Source organism: Plectropomus leopardus, chromosome 11, assembly GCF_008729295.1.
Source record: "Plectropomus leopardus isolate mb chromosome 11, YSFRI_Pleo_2.0, whole genome shotgun sequence".
In the NCBI taxonomy this organism is placed as follows: domain Eukaryota; kingdom Metazoa; phylum Chordata; class Actinopteri; order Perciformes; family Serranidae; genus Plectropomus; species Plectropomus leopardus.
Genome location: NC_056473.1, coordinates 21,269,146 through 21,289,447, shown reverse-complemented (window position 1 = coordinate 21,289,447; position 20,302 = coordinate 21,269,146). Strand labels below are relative to the sequence as shown.

At 41.5% G+C, this 20,302-nt stretch overlaps 1 protein-coding gene across 6 annotated transcripts in view; it reads left to right on the top strand.

Annotated features, from left to right (window-relative positions):
* Positions 1-20,302, top strand: part of srgap1a (SLIT-ROBO Rho GTPase activating protein 1a) — a 96,774-nt gene that overhangs the window by 22,830 nt on the left and 53,642 nt on the right. For all 6 annotated transcript variants that reach the window (XM_042495666.1, XM_042495664.1, XM_042495663.1 and 3 more), the window contains exon 2: positions 13,393-13,588. In XM_042495666.1, the coding sequence (XP_042351600.1) occupies positions 13,393-13,588 (196 nt within the window). The remainder of the gene's footprint in view (positions 1-13,392; positions 13,589-20,302) is intronic.

Genomic DNA, 20,302 nt, shown 5'->3' with positions numbered 1-20,302 from the left:
TAGACTGTAGATTTGTAAAATTGATTTTTCACTGTACAAGTTTTTTTTTAAAGAATATTGGTCATATAATAGTTTGTTACTTAAATTATTTTATGTACCTAATTTTTCTTTTTTGCTGATATCTGTAAAACTAGTACATGGCACTTGCTTTGAATTGTGATGGTGTCTTGTAAACCCATGTGGGGTGGGCCAGAAATGGCCTGAACCAGAAATACTACCTACCTACCTAACTAACTAACTAAATAACTAACTTCTCTTTTTGTCTTTGGGGTTTTGGATCTGAATCTGGAATAGGATAAATGCAGTTAATTGCACTTTAAGAGAGACACCGGCTAACAAACAGGCTTACAGACAGAAATAAGTAGCAGAATTGGAGGGCAGACCTTTGGCAGTTTTGAGGGCCGTCAGACGCCGGTCACGAACCTGACCTGAGACCAAACTGTCCAGTGTGCGGTGGAGGGAGACGGGTGGAGAGCAGAGGTCAGGAGATACACGGGAGAGTCGAGAACTGAGAGCAGGGAGCTTGTTGGTGACAGAGCTGTCAGATGGATTCACTGAAAATGTCTCAGCAGTGGAGTCTGCACACCAGCCATGTAATGCACTCAACCCCCACACAGGTGCACCCACTCCTCCTTACACATGTTTTGTGTGTGTGTGTGTGTGTGTTGAGATTGTATGCAGGTGCGTGGGTGAGGAGCCACATTGTGTGACTATTCATTTATATGCTCTCTCTGTCTCTTTCTCTCCTTCCCGCCTCCTTGGGGCCTATGAGGAGGGAATATACCCACAGTCTCTTAGAAACAACCCCACCTTCAAACGCTTATCACCGCAGGCCACATAACTGCGCTGCCATTCTTTAGGTTCGTCTTTCAGAGTTTATATTATTCAAGTCTCTGCCAGCATGCTTCAGTTTCCATTTGTTTACTGCGAGGGGAAGCAAATATGCCTATAGATGAAAGCCTGTGCGCCTCAGTTCCAGATGTTTCTCGTGCAAAACCGTCGTTAAAGGCATTTATCTCTCCGGCTGTCCGACCGCAGCATTTTCATTGTATTGTTATCCCAAACAAACATCCCAACTGTAAGAGCTGTAGACCTGCCCAGCCAAGTCTTTCGCCTCAGGTTAGCTTTGTTGAGAATGAGAGGCTGTATGGTTGCCTTGACATATGAGCTTTAGCACCTTTATCTCTCCCATCACTAATATCCCCAAACAAAAGGACAAAGGGAGGCCAGATACAAGGCGAGGTGTCATCTTTCATTTAGGAAAAAAGAAAAAGTGAGCACATCTGAGATGTAAACACTGCATGTCTACTGCAGTTTTTAAGATGTAGTCTTAAGACTGGTCTTTAAATTAGAACAAGAGGTTCCTTTGCCTGGACTGGTGTTCAGGGAACTGATTATCTGTGTTTCTTTTCTTTCTTTCACACACAAGTTCCCACGCTGGTCCCTTTAGGGCAGCAGACAGAGCAGCTGGGTATGGTTCTGGAGATGAATGAGAAAAGTGGGTGAGGTCTGGTCAAAAGGCTGAAAGAGATCAATGTATTTCTCACAGATTCTCTTTTCTCTGATGTTGAGCCACACAGATGTAACCGCTTCCCGTCCTTAGCGTTACTCGTCCACATTTTTATCATGCTCAGTGTTAAAGTGAAGCAGCATCAATCATTTTGTCACTCGTTCTGTTTGGGATATTCTGCCGAAAGTCTATTTTTTGAGTATCAAATTCTCGCTATGTGCAGACTCTGGAAAGTTTTTAGGGTGCTTCTTTGCAGAGGACAGCAGCTGTGGTCTGCTTTGATTCACAGCACTTACAAAAGGATTCCACTGGTGACCAAGAGCTACACAAAAAAAAGAAAGAAAGAAGAAGCAGCAAATTGTCTATGGAAAACTTCTCTAAAAGCTTCTGTTGGCCACACCAGAACCAGGGGATTTGTTTGTGTGAGCAAGGTACATTTACACAAACCTCTGATCTTAAATTCAACTTTTGGTGACTTTTGACATGCAAATTTGTGCCATTGACCAAAAGAAAGTGATGACAGTGCCGACCTCTGAGGAAATAGAAATGGAGGATGCTATATCAGCTGCATTGTACCTCTCACTTTTTTTTTTTAACGTCCTCTGTTGGAGGAAAAACCGCTCCACATCACAGGAATGTGCGCAGAAAGTTAAAAGAAAGGAGTTAATGGTATGCTTTTTGAATAAACTGTGTGAGCTAATAGTGACTGAGATAACGAACTTGCAAGCTCGTTAGCACAGAGAGCTTCCACCCTGCTGCTGCAGAGTCCCGAGAACAAAAATACCAAGCAGGAGAAAACAGCCAAATAAAGTTAGGATTTAGCCATCCAGCTAACTGCAGTGTAGTTCAGCAACATGCCCTGTCAGAGTAGTCCCGAGAGGAGAGAGTATGTGTGTGTGTATGTATATATATATATATATATATATACATACACACATATATATATATTTCTGAGGCAGATTCTGCTGTTCTACTTTCTATGATGAACAGAACCAAATAGAATTCTCTGCTTTTGATCCACAGACTCAATAAGTTCTCACATATCTTTGCATTGCCAAGAATTAATAAAACAAAACTCGCAAATCTTTACAGCTATGAGGAGGCCAAAGCACTGAATGTAAATATTCAGCTATATTGTGAAACATACTTCACCTATGGATCAAAGATGTGGACTATACAGCAGGAGTAATGTGAAGAGTTTCTGTGGATGTTTTGACGCTATTTTTATCGCAACTATCGGTCGCCGTTGTAATCCATCATCACCTATGTGAATCCGAACAGACTGCAGTTTCTGCTATTTGGGAGGCAGCAAGCTGTACACTTTTTAGACCCACCTCACAAGCCGACAGATGAAGCATTCCTTTGAGCACAAACACATATACATGTGTACATATCAGCACATTAACACACACAGGCAAACCTACACATAGGCAAACAGACACACAAATCTTGGCTGGTCTGTCTGACGGGCCAGACACACAGCAGACTGGTGTCCAGATCAAACAGAGTGTCTCGATGTTAACCAGCAGCTGAACAAACAGCTCTGCCTCTAAAGTGTGCTTACTTCTCCCAGCTTTCAGCCCCTCAATCTATTTTATTTGGATCAGAACGATGGTCCTCACAGGCCACCGTAATGTCAGTGACGATTGATCTCTCCCCTGTTCGTTGCAGGCCTCTTCTCTGCGGGGGCGTTGCCTTAGCAACCATGGCTTTTTGGCTCTTGTGCCATTTGGCAGAGCTGATTGTAATTGGTAGAGATGATTACATTTTAGTTATTGAAATTAAACATTTAAATATAACTTCTGTGAATAGAACTGACATAAATTTAAGCGTTTTTTTTTTTTTTTTTTTGTTGCTCCAATCAGAATCGTCTAGTCTAACATCTGTTTCTTGACTGCTGGAGCGTATTGTGTTTGAACAGTAAGAGCAGTTAGCCACCATGGCTGAGCTGTTTCTGAATCAGACTATAAAATCCAGAGGGCAGGAAGGAACCGGAGCTCCTCAGGTCTGCTGCCCACAATACTCCCGGGCTCAAGAGAAAACACAAGAACTCAAATCACCGCCACTACTGCATTTCCTGTGTGTGTGCTGGAATTGCTGAGAGAAGTGGCGCTTACGTGTATGTGCATGTCAAAGGAAATCATAATTTACGTGAGCTAATAGCAGCTCATGGGCTTCCTATCTTCAGCAGTCTGGATGTGTCAGAAATGGCCAACAAACCAAGCTGCCAGTGAAGATAAGCTGCTGTAAAACACACCTCTTGTAAGTCACTTCACATGAGTAGCACTGTACTTCTATTGGATCATAAAATGTCCCAAAGGACATTGGTTCAGCTCTCAGAGTTTGAAAGGAGCAGAGGATTATGGGCCGGGCTCTTTTCCACTCTGATTTAACAGTCATTCTCTGGATCACAGTAGTCCACTGGAGCTCTCTGTGGTTTTGGAAGCAGCTAACATGTCAGTTAGATGTTGTAATGGGGCCCACATTGCCTGTTCTGTAATATTTTGAGATAAAATGCTTTAGTAAAGCTGGCAGTATGCAGTGTGTAGTTTGGCTGTGCTTTTTGTGATCGGAGATAATCTTTTTCAGCCTTGTTGGCAAGTCTGTATCGTAACTGTGTCCCTGATAGCTTTATTTCAACCAGAAATGGGATTCGTCACCTTTTCAGTGGTTTATATGTTTCATCACACACAGAGCAGCCATTGCTGTACATCCTGGTAAATAGAAGACAACCTTGATATTAGTAATTTAATCTCATTGGTGATTTAATCTCAAATAAAACCACACAGGAATCAGTGACACGTTCCAGCAGTCATACCCAGATGTAAGACAGAGGGGCGGGAGGGTCAATGTCTGACATACCAAGCACATGATGAATTTCTTACTGGTTCCACCAAATGATGAAGTCCTTACCAGTCCTCCGTCACAAGGTTAAAGTGTGATTTCTTTAGCTTTAGTCACCGCACAATGCTTTTCACAAGTGTATTGTGGGTGACTCTGTGTAGTCATTTATTGGTCTTGATGAGTCAGGATGGCAATTGGAGAAACGTCTCTCATCTGGGAGACTCTTGAGGACACAGCAAGCATGTTATTGGTGAAATGACCTGTGTGATTAGTCTGGACAACTCTGGTGCCAGTAAGCTACTGGTGTGCTGTCATACAGGCTAGCATTGGCTAAGGGGCTTTCACATCATGGCCCGACCTAAATCTGATCCCTCTTGGGTCCCTAATTTTATAAGTGTAAACTCCGTGTACTGTACCCTGGTACTTTGCCTCGGCACGGTACGCTGATCCGTACTTGAGTCAAAATAAAGAGGTCGTCTCGAGTATGGTTCATGTATACTATGGTACGGTACGCAACAGATGTGAACTTCAGCTGTACCCAAACACGGAAGTGGACTGCTATTTAACACGACTGCAAGGAGTTTTTAACTGTTTCAATTCTAGAGCAGTTGTATTATCTGCTCCTTTGATGATCACTTAATCACCTAAACGTAGGGATGCACAGTACTGGATTTTTTTTTTACCAATACCTTATATGCCGGTATAAAAAATATAACTAACACCAGTATCCATATCCCCCCGCCCCACACACACACACATAATTTTAGTGATCATCATCAAGTCTCTTCTGTATGCATCCTCTTATCATGCTGACCCACCAGCAGATGGAGACATGAAATACAATGCTCTTCAGTGTATGTAATATTCAATTCAATTTAGGGTTGATGTTTTTACGCGTCCCCTCTGTCAGTAAAAAAAAAAAAAAAAAAGAATAAGGTTTTATTGATATCAGCAGAAATCAGCACGTTGGTCGATTCTGATATTTAATTTTAAAGCCCAAATTTGCCGATACTGATGATGTGCCGATATTATCGTGCATCTTTACCTAAAAGCCACTGTCTGCCTCCATCGGTCACACAACACCTGTCAGTGCTTGTCGTAGCAGTCCCTCAAGAGTCTCCCCATCTGGTCCAGAGCCTGGCCTGCCATGCTTTGATGATAAAACACTTCATGGCAGCCTGGTGGAACAGCGCTGGTTAAGAGTCAGTCACCCTGCGGGCCTTTAGTTCACATCCATCTGCCTTTCGTTAACAGAGTGGAGAGAGAAGGCAGAGTTTACGTTGGTTAGAGATGACGAGAGGTGGATGTGAGGTTTATAGTGCTTACAATTGTGTATTTTACATCTGGTAAAGCTAAGGAATGAACTTCATCGGTTTTCATCAGTGGGAATCTCTTGAACCCTGTGACTCAGCTGATTGTGCTGCCAGCTTCATTGGCACAGGTGTGTGCCACGTGCTGCCATAGGCATGAGTCCAATGTAATATCTCCCACATTTCTATCTACGATCCCTCCTGCATGTTTTTTCTCTTTAATATTTAATCTGTCAACCTTGGTTTTTTTTTAATCCAAGTCCTTTGTACTGGTGCATCAATGTATTAACAACAAGACAGGCAGGCAAATGAGTGTGTAGTCTATTATTTGAAAAGCTCCCAACTTAATATGTACAAACATTAGAAGGCAAACCAGATCAAACAACAGATCCCTGGTCACCACAAGACTCAACATAAAAACCAACTCACTGCAGAATGAGTCATGCCCATCGGAAATTAGCAACGCGGTGGGCCCGTCTTTTACCAGTCCAACTGCCTGGATGAAACTACATTTTGTTTAATCTGTGCCACATGGTATGCATTTATCAAAGAAGCAAGAACATGAATGATCACCCTGCTATAATTGAGTATGGCAGTAGAGCCTTGTTGGATTAGCGGAATACTCCAAAAATGTCAGAGGAAGAAGCGCTGTAGATGCTCAGCTCCTTTTGGCATCTGATCCCACTCCAGCTGTAATTGAAAGCTTGTGCTCTGTTAAAAACTGATCGGCCATTTCATAATTACCTTTGATGGTATTTATCCTGTCTTGTATCCAGCCTCCGAAAGAGGCACGGACAACTCCCCAAGTCCCAAACCCGAGATCTGAAGCAGATGGCGGGGCAGGGCGCCCCCCCTGTATCGTCCCTCCCCAGGCCTCAGCTGCTATTTCAGGTGCTGCTGATGAGCCACTCTGCATGTGGAAAAAAGCAGCCCTGGGACTGATGTGGTGCATGTCCCAGATAGTGGTTGGTGGAAACTGTAATCATCTCGGAGAAACTGTAGAAACTCTTAGAGTTTGTAGTCTTTTATGGTTCTCATAGAGGAATACGTTGCTGTACTCAGCAAAAGTAACAGATGCTTTTTAGACAGATTGATTCACAGTGAGGTTAATTAGGAGCATCATGGGAGAGCGTATTTATTGTTGGGTTCAAGAGAGAAAGAAAAAAAACGTATTTCTGTGGTGCTCTGACAGTGGGGAGTTGTTTTTACTGAAGCCCGGTTTCTCTCTCTGGAGGTCAACAATGTGGGTCAGTACCCATCCTGCTTACAAGGCAGTTTCTTTGACAATACAACGGGCCTATCTGGCAAATCAGACGCCATTCTGAACTGCCACTTTGGACATATTTGTCGCCATGAATGGGGTTATGGGAAGTATGCAATGTGGCCTCCAAAGGAGCAATTGGATAACATCCAGTTGAGAAACAAAAGGGCTTTGGTTCAAACTGACCACCACAAAGAGCCGAACAGCGCTCTCTCATTGTTCGTATCAGCATCATGTGCATCCAGAGCCACATTGACTGGATGTCCATCAGTCAGCTAGAATTATTGCTGACAACTTTATAGGCTCCGCTTTAATTCTGCAAGCCGCTATCCACTCATGTCAACATGTGCCTGAATATGGGTATAAAAGCCCATGAAGCTTCTGGAAAATGCTTATTACGTAGATATGGAAAGAAAAATAGGGCGACAGTTATTATTTTTTCGCAACATTACACTGTTACTTTCTGTATTCTGCAGTGTCTTTCCTGAACACAGTGCACAGGTGCTCTCATCTCCACTCAGCTCCCCAGTTTGAAAGGGATCACAGAGGGCTTTGATGCCCCCCCCCCATACACACACACTCCCCACACCCAAATCCCTCTGTGCAGAGGCCTCCACACGTGTTTACCATACAGATGACCTCAGAACGACAGGAATGCACCATGTAACACCAGCAACACTTGCTATGACAGTGAGATGGATTTAACTTGAGAAAAACTTTGGATTACAGTGGTTACACGTGCACGGTCCTGTGTGCCGGTCTGCTGATCATGTAAGAAACCAGTCAGACAGCTGAAGCTGCCTGAAGCAGGGGATTCAGATGAAGCTTCAGGGTGATTAAAGGGAACGGTTTGGCTGTCCTCAAACACTAAAGTGACTTAGTTATTCATGTTAAATATTTGCCTTTGGGATTAGATAACTTCTCTTCTGTCAATGCCAGACCATAAGGTCATGTCCACACTTGAGCCTGATTTATGGCAGGATGCTCAATACTAGTGACTGCCTCGACAGAAACAACATATTTTGACAAAAAAAAGTGTAGCTCAACATTTTTTTTAATATTGTGCACCAGGGGAATGGAAAAAAACCTTTTTGTGTTTGTGTCCCTTTGTGTCATTTTGTATCTCCTCTCTAAATTCTGAGGTTTTTGCGCGTCCATGAATGCAGTTCATGGACACACTGATCAGTCGATTAGTCGATCCTATCAGAGCAAATTGTTAGAGATAGTGCAATCAACCTTTACTGCACCTGACATTATACAGCTCCATCCATGCCCAGAGTATGCTCTGCGCCCAGAAAGTGTTTTGCAATGAATAACTGAACAACACATCAAATAAACAGTCCAACTGCCCCCAAAACAGAAAATCAATATTTGGTGCCAGATGTTGATATCATAGCAGGCAGCCACAAATAAATAAATGTGGGAAACCCTGGATGTGATCATGGCTCATAAATTTTAGCTTTTAACCATGGTGGTCTGTAATTCCTCAGTGACTGCAATGTAACCGTGGATTGAATCCCTATTTAAGATTAGTCAGACAGAAAACGAATGGATGACAACAGCTGAGTTTTGTGATTTACTGTTTTGAAATTCAAAATCAGCAATCACTGAGAGTTGCAGGTGACAGAAAGTTGCCCTCTCAACACACTGGTGCAAACATCTATGGAAAGCATTTTAGAAGGCATTGATTTGGGGTTAAAAAACACTCTTCATTATGGAAGGAAAGCAAAACTCGAGAGCTGCTTTACTGTGGTCCTGACCCTGTTTTGACTCTGCTGTCACAGCTGAGTTTTTCGAGTTTTCACTTTGCATCCTAGTTTCAGGAAAAGCTAAACCTGTATTTTTCTCTGACAGGTGGTTGCCTTTTAACATTAATTTCTTCATACTTCAAGTTGGTGCTACAGTTTCAATGGCCAGTGTTTGACTCGGAAAATGAATGATTTAATGAGTTTCCGTGTGCAGTCATGAATGTAATTGTGTTAAATGATCCAGTACGCTCCTTTGTGTCAGTGCCATGGTAGCTTTGTTTTAATCCCCACATCCTCTGGAGATGGAAGCAATTGCAAAGTTTACCCATTCATCAAAAAAGGCCTGGTGGGCTATAGTGCAGTCACATTTAAAACCAGCCTCCCTTTTAGTGCTCATTGGTGGTCTCCCAGTTTTGTCAATGCCCCCGATTTTAGAATTTGGAGTTCTCGATCGTCTGTTGTTGAAATCCCGTCGTTATTGTTGTTCCTGGCTCACTATGTTTGATTTTAACTGCCGTGATAAGCATTCATTCAGATTTAGTATAGCTGAAATGCCTCCCGTGTGTCCTGTCTCTCCCTATCTAAGTGGTTTATTTCCTCAAGAGTGCCAAAAGGACAGAGCTGCTACTTGGTAATGCAAAAAATAATCAACGGTTTCTAAAAGACTGAACGTAAATCGTTAATTTATCATGATTGTGAGAAGACTTAATGCTGATGAATGGAGCATAGCCTTTTGGTAATTTGATTAGTGCATTAAGGACACGTGGCCATGCATGCTCACACACACACACACACACACACACACACACACACACACACACACACACACACACACACACAATGCAGCTCTCACTCCTCTTTGACTGGAAGCTTTCTAATTGAGTCAGCAGTTGATTGGCCATTAAGTAGCTCGACGTATTGAACTATTGATGATATCCCATAAAGGCTCTTAAGGATCTTTTAGCTTTTTCACAAAGGCATTTATTGCTGTCCAATTGTTTCCTCAAATGCTTATCTTTGTTTCCGACCGCTTTACTTCCATATTAATGAGTGTATTCATTAAGCAGCAGGTTGGCAAGGTTCAAACTCAAGGCCAAGCATGCAATTTACAATTGCATCTCCCCTATATCAGTTTAGTTCAGTCTCTAATTCATGTGATGTTGACTACAGAAGCTGAGGTTCTCATGGAAAAAACAAACAAACAAAAAAACAGATATGTTTTCCTTTTCGTTTACAGCTCATAAGAGGGTCAGAGTGAGTGCTATTGCCAAGTATGCAGAGGTACACAATTAGGATTTCTAGAAGTGCTATTCGCATGGGACTAGTGTTACCCGGGGACCTCGTGATTCAGAAATTACTTTTTAAAGTATAAGTTTACATTTAACTTACATTTACTGACAATATGCCCTGGATAGTCATTTGTAACTCTGCTCTACACAACACAGAAACACCTTTTCTTTTAAATGCGAGTTAAACAAAACATCCAATTCTGCCACACATTGTCATCCATTTCATCATCTTTGGAGATTTTGCTCTTCTGATAGATTTGAACTTCTTATTTCTGCACGTGGGTCTCCATGCTGTGTAAAGGAATGAGCCTGCTGTACCCAAAATACTGTCAAAACTTTCATTTATAATTCCCAAAGAAGGCAGAAACGACACACAAGAGAAAACATGAAATCCTAAAAATGGCCTTGAAATCACCAAGATGCTGCAGTCTTGTAATACTGACCCCATATTCTATACAGTGTACTTTTCTGTTTGTAATTTTAATAGGAATCAAAATCAGATGGGGGCTGAATCTGATGTTCAGCTCCCACTTGAGGTCCTGGGTGTTGATTAATTTAATTTAATTACATTTTTATTTTTTTTTAGTTTATGGTGCTAATTTTCAAAATTAAATCTAATTAATTATATTTTGTGTTTCACCTACTCTTTTAGTCACATAAAATATTTTCATATGTACTGTAATTTTTGTGCTGTTGATGCTGTTGAATTTGTGAATGAATGATACAGTGAGGATGCAGCGCTGTTAGAGTAGAAACATTGAGAGTGGTGGATATATTGAAATTTTCCAATTGTACCTGTCATTTATTGTTATTACTTAAAATACTAATAAGAAACCTTGAGCAAAAAAACACAAAACACTGAAGTGCTGATATGCACAGGACTAACATTAACACCCAACCTCTGTGTCCTGCGAAATATAAAGGGTAATTTGTGGTGGAATATTTAGTTGAAAAATTACGGAAATGGCAGATCTGCACGGGGTTAAGATGAAAAACAACCCCCGCAGGTGTTACACATTTCTTAAGGTCCTCAGGTAATATGAGTCCTGTGAGGGTTAATGTTGAAATAACTTCAGTAAATCACAATTACAGAGACTGCTGCACAAGCAGATCATTTACAGTGAGATGGAAAGTGTATGTTGGACGCAGCATGTGTCCGCAGTGACAGATCCTACAGTCCTTATAGTAGAAAAAATAGTCAGTCTATGCCCAAATTACAGTCTGTTTGCCACAAAAGCAACCAAATTATCTTATGTGGCCAGTCAAACCCTCCTGCCAGGGACTGATAGACACTCAACAGGACAGTTCCTAAACGCTGACTAACGAAAAGCCAAACTGATACATCGTCACTTCCAGAATGCTGGTGATTGATTGATTATTCAGGATCTGGAAGGCGATATAAGAAGAGGGCTAATACCTCCATTTAACACGGTGTTATGATCATTTCTCTGAATCCCTCCCACTCATCCTGTTAAATAAATAGTTAACAGTATAAACTCTGGTTATATCCCTGCACTGCCCTAATTTTCTCTCTTAAGAAAAGTTACCAGTGCCTAAGAAAGCATAAGCACATATTTCAGAACGCTTCATTAAGCTTGAAGCTTTTCTCAAATATTGGCAGTACCCTCAGTTGAGTACTTAATCTATACATATTAGTGTTTGCATTATCGTAACCACATCAGCTTTAAGTGGGGACAATACAATGCACATTAAACTTTGCCCTGAAACAATTATCCTCGTCCTGCTCAGCTGATCTTATTACCATTATTTTCCAGATTTTGTCCGTGAGCCAAGAAATAGCCAGTAAGACCTTGCAAGCTGTTAACTTCGTAATGGCACCTAGTCCAGTGAGTTGTACAAATAATGTGTGAAGACATGTTGCAGCCTAGGTATTTTTTGCCTCTAATATGAGGGATCTCTTTGCGCCCCTCTCTGTTGGTGTCCGTGTGGCTCTAAATCACCTCATTAATCTGCTTCCTCTGCTGAAGACGTCTGGCTCAGGCTGCCTTCCATTAGGAGAAATCCATTATACATGGCCCTGGCCAGAGAGGACACACAGAGGAAACAATTTGTGTGTGTGTATGTGTGTGTGTGTGTGTTAGATCCCAGTTGTCATGTTGATGATGTAAATTTAAATGAGGGGCGCTCTGACAGGCGGGATTCCTCAGAAAGGACCTCAGAGGGTAATTTACCAGCACATCCACCTTGTTTAAGTGAGGCCTGCTGTCGCTCCTCTGCTTACTTAAGTGACTTTTTTTTTGTGTGTGTGTGTGTGTGTGTGTGTGTGTGTGGGGGTGTGTGTGTGTGTGTGTGTGTGTGTGTGTGTGTGTGTGTGTGTGTGTGTGTGTGTGTGTGTGTGTGTGTGTGTGTGTGTGTGTGTGTGTGTGTGTGTGTGTGTGTGTGTGTGTGTGTGTGTGTGTGTGTGTGTGTGTGTGTGGCCTGCACAACTCCAGGTGTGATGGGAATCAGGTTCTGTTCATCCTGGAGGTTTTTTCAGCCATAATGAAACACCTGAGACCAATTTTGCCAACCTCACATCTCTACAAACATTCACATGAGCCATAACTAAGAGATAATAGCTGCATTGGGCTGTTCTGTAGAACTGATGTGTACCTGTACTGCACTATACTGTACTGTACTGCACTGTACTGTAACTACAAGTGTTGTTGATTCTTTATCTTTTGTTTTTAGGAATTTTTGGGGGGCTTTTTGCCTTTGTTTGAGAAGACAGTTAAAGCGTAAAAGGGGGAGAGAGAGAGGGGTTGGCATGCATCACGGGGCCGAGGTTGGAATTGAAGGACGCAGCCTCTGTACATGGAGCATTTGCTCTACCATCTGAGCTACTCAGCGCCCCTCTTTGCTTTTTTTAAAAATAGATTTTAGATGTGCAATGTTTGCGTTCTTGTGCTTTGCAGTCTGGTTCGGTTTGAATCATGCAGACATACAGCAGACATTTTCCATACAGCAAAAAAGTATAATGCCAGAGAAATTGCCTTGATTTTTAACTTTGTAGGTTTCCCATTCACTCATTTATTTGTGGCGGCCCACCACGCTTTAAACATCTGCCGCCACATAATGATTTTATGTTTTTGAAGCTGGACCAGCAATACTTGAATATATTTACTGTTCGGTTAATGGTTGCACTAAAATCGTCTGAAACTTCATGATGAGTTGGCCAAACTGAAGCATTAACTATTGACTTTTTTTTCTAGTTGTCTGGTTTTGTGTGCTCTTTACTTCAGTCCTTCAAATTTATGAAACAAATGCAACCTTTCATTAAATATTGATACAGCACACTGTATTTCTATCATGTAAAACTTGAGGTTTTTCTTTTTTTAGCTCTGACGTTACCCATTTCCGGAATAATATACTCAGCTTTCCCATTTTGGCTCAGTCCTGATCTGTTTGTTCTTTCCCTTGGTCTCTGCAGAAATTCGGGCCCAGTTGGTGGAGCAGCAGAAATGTCTGGACCAGCAGACAGAGATGAGGGTCCAGCTGCTGCAAGACCTCCAGGACTTCTTCAGGAAGAAAGCAGAGATTGAGATGGAATACTCCAGAAACCTGGAAAAACTGGCCGAACGCTTCATGGCAAAGACTCGCAGCACGAAGGATCACCAGCAGTATAAGTAAGCAGACGCTGTCTTAGTGTTTGTCAGTGTCCACTTTGTTTGTGATGTCATCTACGTTCATTTATGGGCCTGAGAATGAAAATCTTCATTCTTAGTCTGCTGGGCTAATTTATGTCTAAAAAATGTTGTTTTATTGTGGCAGCCAGGCGGAAGTGATATAGGATTTTAGTGTAAGGTTATAATGTTGTAATCTCTGTGTTCTGTTGGGTTATTGTGCTGATGAGCATTTTTTATTTTATATTCAAAGCCAGTCAGATGAAGACTGGAAATGTTAATAATATGAAATTCTCGTGCTTGACTTGCTCTCTTTTTCTTGGTCTTCTTCTCCAGCATATATTAATCTCAAGTATTGCTTTGTTCCACATTATGCAATGTTTATCTTAAAGTCTGTGGTTTTAGCCCATTATGTCACACTGACATACCTGAGGAACTTTACGAATAATCCATGTTGAGAGTTTTTTGCGCCACAATACAGTACTGTATTGAGCACTGCAGTAGACTTTTCTGAGGAGAGTTTATGTTTTCTTTTTGACATACATTACATGCTGTGCCAGCCACTTAACTTACCCATATGCATGACGGTGTTAAATATGTGAAATACAAATATGATCTCCATCGATGATCTATTTTCTTAATACCAATTATGAAACGACAACACCAATTGTTCAATGTCTTTATTTAAGATTGCCAAAATATAACATGCAATGCAGTATGTATCTGTATATTTTAATACTTTATACCTCGGACATATATAAGTCAATACTGAAAGAGTATTAAGTCTCAATCCCACGCCCTACTTGTGCATAGTACAACAGCGTATAAAGTATAAGAAAAGCTGAAGACAAAACTTAACCTTTGTGGTGCATCACAGTTTGACTCAGAGCCTGTCGGAGGATCTTGACACAGTTAAGCGTGCTGTAGTTTTTGGCCTTATAACACTGCAGTAGTCTTCTCATGGAAAAAGCAGACATTAGCATATTGTTTGAACTTGTGGTGGGAACGAAAATAAAACGTATGTTTGTCCTCGCTGTCTGCAAATAGCCCCTGCGCTCTGTCTGAAGCCCCAATGGCTCTAGCAGCTGTGTGTGCCCATATGTGTAAATGGTGGAGGGACTCTGGTATGGCGCTCTGTGGTTTTCATCGCGTGATGTACAGTCTGGTCACTTCATTCACAGGGTAAACATTTGACAAGTGCCTAGGAGCATAGTTCTTGAGTAAATACAAAACGTCTGAATAACATTAAAACTCTTCCTGTGGGTTTTAAATCATTTGGCCTATATTTTTGTATTCACATAAACAACACACACACAGTAAGGCTTCTGTGCTCTCCATATTCTCTAGGTTGTTTTTATTGGATAGACTTGTCAGTATTGTGAAAAAATACATTTTTATTCTGTCTGCAGCCTTAAGCCAGTATCCATATGACAGGTTAGCTTGGCCAAGCTGCAAAATGCTAAAGCAGCATTAAAATGAGCAGCTAAATCTGTGGGTAATTAGTCTAGACAAGCAGCATTCAAAAGGGGGCCGCTGCTGTTGGCTGTCAGTGCAGACGCATTTTATAAATCTGGTTTACATAACTGATGTTAAGACAAGTTGACAAGATGTCATTCTTACAGTCAAAAGTACATTAATATGCACTTTGTGTGACATATTGATTTTTTTTGGAAGAATGCAGTTTCTCTGCCTCTCTCTCATTACACATGGACTATTTGCTTCAGCTGCCATGAAGAATCTTCACAAATAGGGCGTAACACAGGTGAGGGTGGATGCTATCCCTGCATGGTGCCACCTCTGTCCATACAGGCCATGTTGGTAATGACGCTACAAATACCTGATCCCAAACTGGCTTCCCATCAAGCTGCAAACACTACCATTTGTTGGTATTCTTAATCAAGCATGAGGCATTGGTACTGGAGATTGAAGCTGGGCATCTGCTGGTGGAGTGGAATTTTTTTCCCATTGCACCACCAATATTTAATGTCTTATACAGGCTTAAGTCTGCCACTCTCTCTCTCTCTTTTGCTCCTTCAAGCGAGAACAAAGTTTCGGCACAGTAGGAGTTCAGCCCAGAATCCTCTACAGGAGTAAAGTTAGTGTTGGACTGCTGGAGAGGAAGCCATCTAGCTTCAGGGGAAGTGCCCTTAGTAGAGCTGTCCTTTTGTGTCTTAAAAACTAGTGGCTGGCAACTAAGACAGCAGTGAAGGATGGATGATGCCAGCTCTTTAGGTAGACTTTTATTACTCTTATGTAAAAGTGAATGCTTTTAAAGACTAGGGCTGCCCCTTGAAAGTCGGAGATTTGGATTTGGGTTTCTTTTTCTTTCTTTTTTTGCTAGTCAGTGTGTTGTCAGGACATTTTTGTCCCCAGATTTTGCTGCAGAGTAACTGCTCTTGACTTCCACTTTACTTTTCGGTACAAGCAGTTGCGGACATGCAGGCAGTGGCACAGAGGGGGAGAGAGACTGCACTGTAAGGTGAAGAAGTGATGAGTTTACGAGTTAATACAATACAGTCGGTGGCTTTTGTTTTCTATCTAGTGTGTGTGAAAAATTTTGTTGCACATCTGTGATCTGTTTTCAGCGCTGTTAGCTTATTTACTATATTACATGAATGCTGCAATCAAACTGAACATCTCTCTGAGCCTGTTTTAACTTAAAAATAAATCAGCAACTTTTAACGTAAATCAGAATAAATCAGAATTGGGTACAGCCATTTTCAAGAAGCACTGTCATAATCAAGACTTCTATCTACATTTATAATAGTATTTTTACTTTAGCACACTTGTTTAAAGGGAGAAACTAACAGCAGATTAACAAACTGATTCCAATGTGGAGTGTTATGAGAATATAGAGAAAAAAGCTATTTTTATATAATATTAAGAATACTTATTTCTGAATATTGATTGCTGCACTGCTAGGTTTTCATAATTGTAAAAATACTTATTTTTTCACAGGCATACATAAGTTCAATAGTTCATTATAGTAGTTCATTATCTAAACACATTAGTGTCTTTGCCACAGTCAGAAGCTGCAGCTGCTTGTTTCACATTCTGAAAATCATAGTTTCCACTTGTTTGCAAAAACCAACGTAAACAGCCGCTAACACATCCAGCTCCCTTGAAAAACAAACAAACAAACAAACAAAATAAATCAGAAAAAGATCCTTTTTTCAAAGTAATATGTATAAGGCTATATGTTCTTATTGCTATGATTGTAATACAACACTACATTAACTAAAATTACATCAAAAATTGTTCTTTTTCTGCTGTATGTTGAGTTTTTCCTCTTCATTACCATTACAGCGTGCAGTAATGGAACAAACTGCAAAGAGTCCCAGTTAAACTTGATAATTAGGTGTTAGAGAGTTGAGTCAGGAACACACGCTGTTGTACATGGTGTATTATGTCGGTCAAAGCAGCAACATGTCTGCGTGAGCTGTTGATAGTGGCTTTTTGAACACAGTTGGAGCTCTTAGTATCCAGGATGTCAGGGCAATGCTACAGCAGAAAAGACTCTGACCGCCAGTGATTGTGGCAGGGACATTAAATATTTGTAATGTCCATTAATGATAATAAGGAAAATGTTCAATTCCACCAGTGTCGTCCTTTTTTTCTCCTGTTAGAAAACAAAACAACAGACCAACATTATTGTGTCCAGCCCCCAGCAACAGTCTGTGTGAGAGGCATTCAGGCCCGTCTCCCTCGTACATTTGTATTTCAGTCACTGTTTGGAGAACACACACAAATGAACAAATACAGGCAAACATTCTCCTCTGTTTCTCTGGCTCTTTTCTGAAACACACACACACACACACACACACACACACACACACACACACACCACACTCTCACATAACCAGATACTGTATTATGCAAAGTTTGTTCAGGGAGGGACATGGAGATGGTGAGCAGGGGGATCATTGAATTTTTTATATTGCCAAAGCCACAGCTGGGATCATCTTAAATAGGCGGCTTTTATACAGAATTAAACGTCTTGTTAAGAGACTTCCTCTTTTTGTCGGTGAGCATAAAAAGATGGTGTAGAACATGCTACGGCTGCATACTGCATATGTTGCCAGGTATGAATATCTGGATTAGTCTCAGCTTTTGTAGCAGAGAATAAAGCTGATGTTTGACACCATTAATTATTCACAGAAGGACTTCACTAGAATTATTAGTAAGGCTTTGGCACATGCATTTTTTAAAGCTTCAACCTTCGTTTTTGTGATAGGCTTTGTCCAAATTGGACTTGCAGTGATCACTATGCTTTGGTAGCAGCTGTATGCCTACATTGCAGGTGAATGCCACTCACTGTGCTGCGGCTCTAAAGGCCGCCACCGCAGTTCATTAATGAAAGATTTTATCAGCTGGGCACCAGAGGACTTTGTCATTTTGCTGCCGATAAGGGCTTCTGTTTGAATACCCTACATACTGAAGTGGTAATTATTCTCTATTGTCAGCATCCTGCTTCTGTATGAGAGTGCAAGTATGTTGACGGCGACTCAGTGACTCTTTTCTGACTTAATGAATGTGCAGAACGCACACATAAACACACATTGATAGGAGCCAGTAAGTTGCTAATGAGTTGTTTTGTTGTTTTTTTTGCATTCATCTCCTACCCTGCCTCTTGAAAATATTTCCCTTTCATACCTGTGTTTTAACTCTTCGGGGGCCGCCTATCTGTCTGCGAGTCTGTCTGACCCAGTTCCTGCCCGGGCTGAGGGGGAAATGATGACATTGAGAGATTTTCCTGCTATTATGTGAACTAAGCAACTCCCAGGGGTTATTTTGTTGTCACAGCCTGTGTCAGTCCCCTCCTCTCATTTTCTAGATCTGTCCTCTTTTCACTGCCGGCCTCCAGTTTGATTTAGTAGGTCAGGCCAATAACAAACACACAAGGTACTTAAAGAACTGTTGATGTGTTTGTTTGAACTCTAGGATAAGTCAATGACCTCTCCTTGAGTTGAGTAATTTTGTTAACTCCGATTTACAAAATTTACTTTAGTTTATTCTTTGGAGGTGTGTGTTGAATTCTGGGTCACCCCTGTGTTTGATGCAGCCCTTTATTTAAAAAAATAAATAAATAAATTTCATTTGAAGATTGACTTCATGTGAAGCAATGGTGCTGCTTTGTTGACTGTCTATTGTGTGAAATACTGGATTTTTAGACCTGTGCGTGTACTGATGCCGAATTAGGTCAAACTTTTCACACTGAGGAGTCCTGCTGTGCTTTGAGCAATAAGATGGGTTGGAGCAAAAAGGTGAAGGCAATTCAAGTCGTGACTGAAAATTCTCTGGCTAATCCTGCCATTCGGCTGCTTGCACTTGAGCTGTTTTGCATCCTCAACCAAATTATTTTCAGTTTTCCTCAGCTGGGGAACTAACGGTCACAGAGGGACATCAAGCCAAAATGTATGACTGCTTTGGAAATCTATGAGGTTATTTAGACACTTTTTCAGGGGCTCATGGTGTGCTACGTCCAGCTTCATGTCAGTGGCCACCTGGACATTATGTATCTGCACATGCAAAAGTGAGCATGAATTAATAAACACATACACATGCACGCAAATGTGCAGTCTTCACATATCTAGATTTAGTGCCATAGAGTGGAAGTATTGCACTCTGCTTATGCATAATGCAGAAAGGATTTATGGTAATTGGTCTTTGACTCTGTGTGTGTGTGTGTATGTGTGTGTGTGTGTGTATGATGCTGTCCAGCAGTCCTGCTGCAGTAGCTCTGGGACAGCTTCACTCTTTTTCTTTTTTCTTTTTTTTTTCATTTTCTAGCTTTCTCTTCCTTTGCACGTGTCCTGTAGCCCGGCATGTGGCATCAGTATACCACTCAGCTTTTAGCTAAATCAGTTTTTTCATTCACCGTCTTCCTGGTGTCTTTGAAAAATGACTGCGCTCTCGGATGTTTTTCATGTCAGCGTGTTTGGCTCTGCCTTTATCAAATGTAGTTTGCTTCCTGTTTTTGCAGTCTCTGGGAACATTTTCAGCTGGTTGGGAATGTTTGTTTCAGTTACTCATATGGAGAAATGCTTCATTTTTTTGCTCTTGCAGCAGATGTTGTGCCAGGTCTGAAGGGTAGTTCAGGGCTGGGTCACCTGACAGTGAGTGCAGAGTTTCACCTGTTGTGTTGACAAGTGCTGCCTGTCTATGCAAACTAATGTTGTAAAGGGAGTGCAGAGGGGAGTCTACATATGGTTCCTGTAAGACTTGACCCCAGACCCAGCCTTAAAACACACACATGCACAAACACACACACTCGTATTCTGTGCTGCTCAGAGCAGGCAGGAGGAATGTTATAGGTTAAGCCAGAGGAAGTTGGCCTGCAAGCCAGTGCTTATGCAGGGCCCCAGCTCGCTCTGGCCTGGACAATGTCCTACAGTGAGCTTGGAAGCAGCTTGGACACAGCACAGGAAACAGCTCTCATGCTCCACTATTTCACTCTTTTGCTTTTTTTTTTTACACCCAGATCTCTATCTTTTCACATTCTCTGCGACTTCTCTTCCCTTCCTTGTCTGTCTTGTGCTGTCAGGGTTCATACATAATACTACTTTTTCAACTTCACTTTAAAATACATCCGTGTCTTCTCCAACCTCATTCCACTAAGTGTAGTTAAAGCCTATGGCACTCTCTTCCTCAGTTGTAGGAAGCCAGCTTGGCTCAGTGCATTGCAAGAGCTCTGCCCCAGAAATGTCATTGAAACAA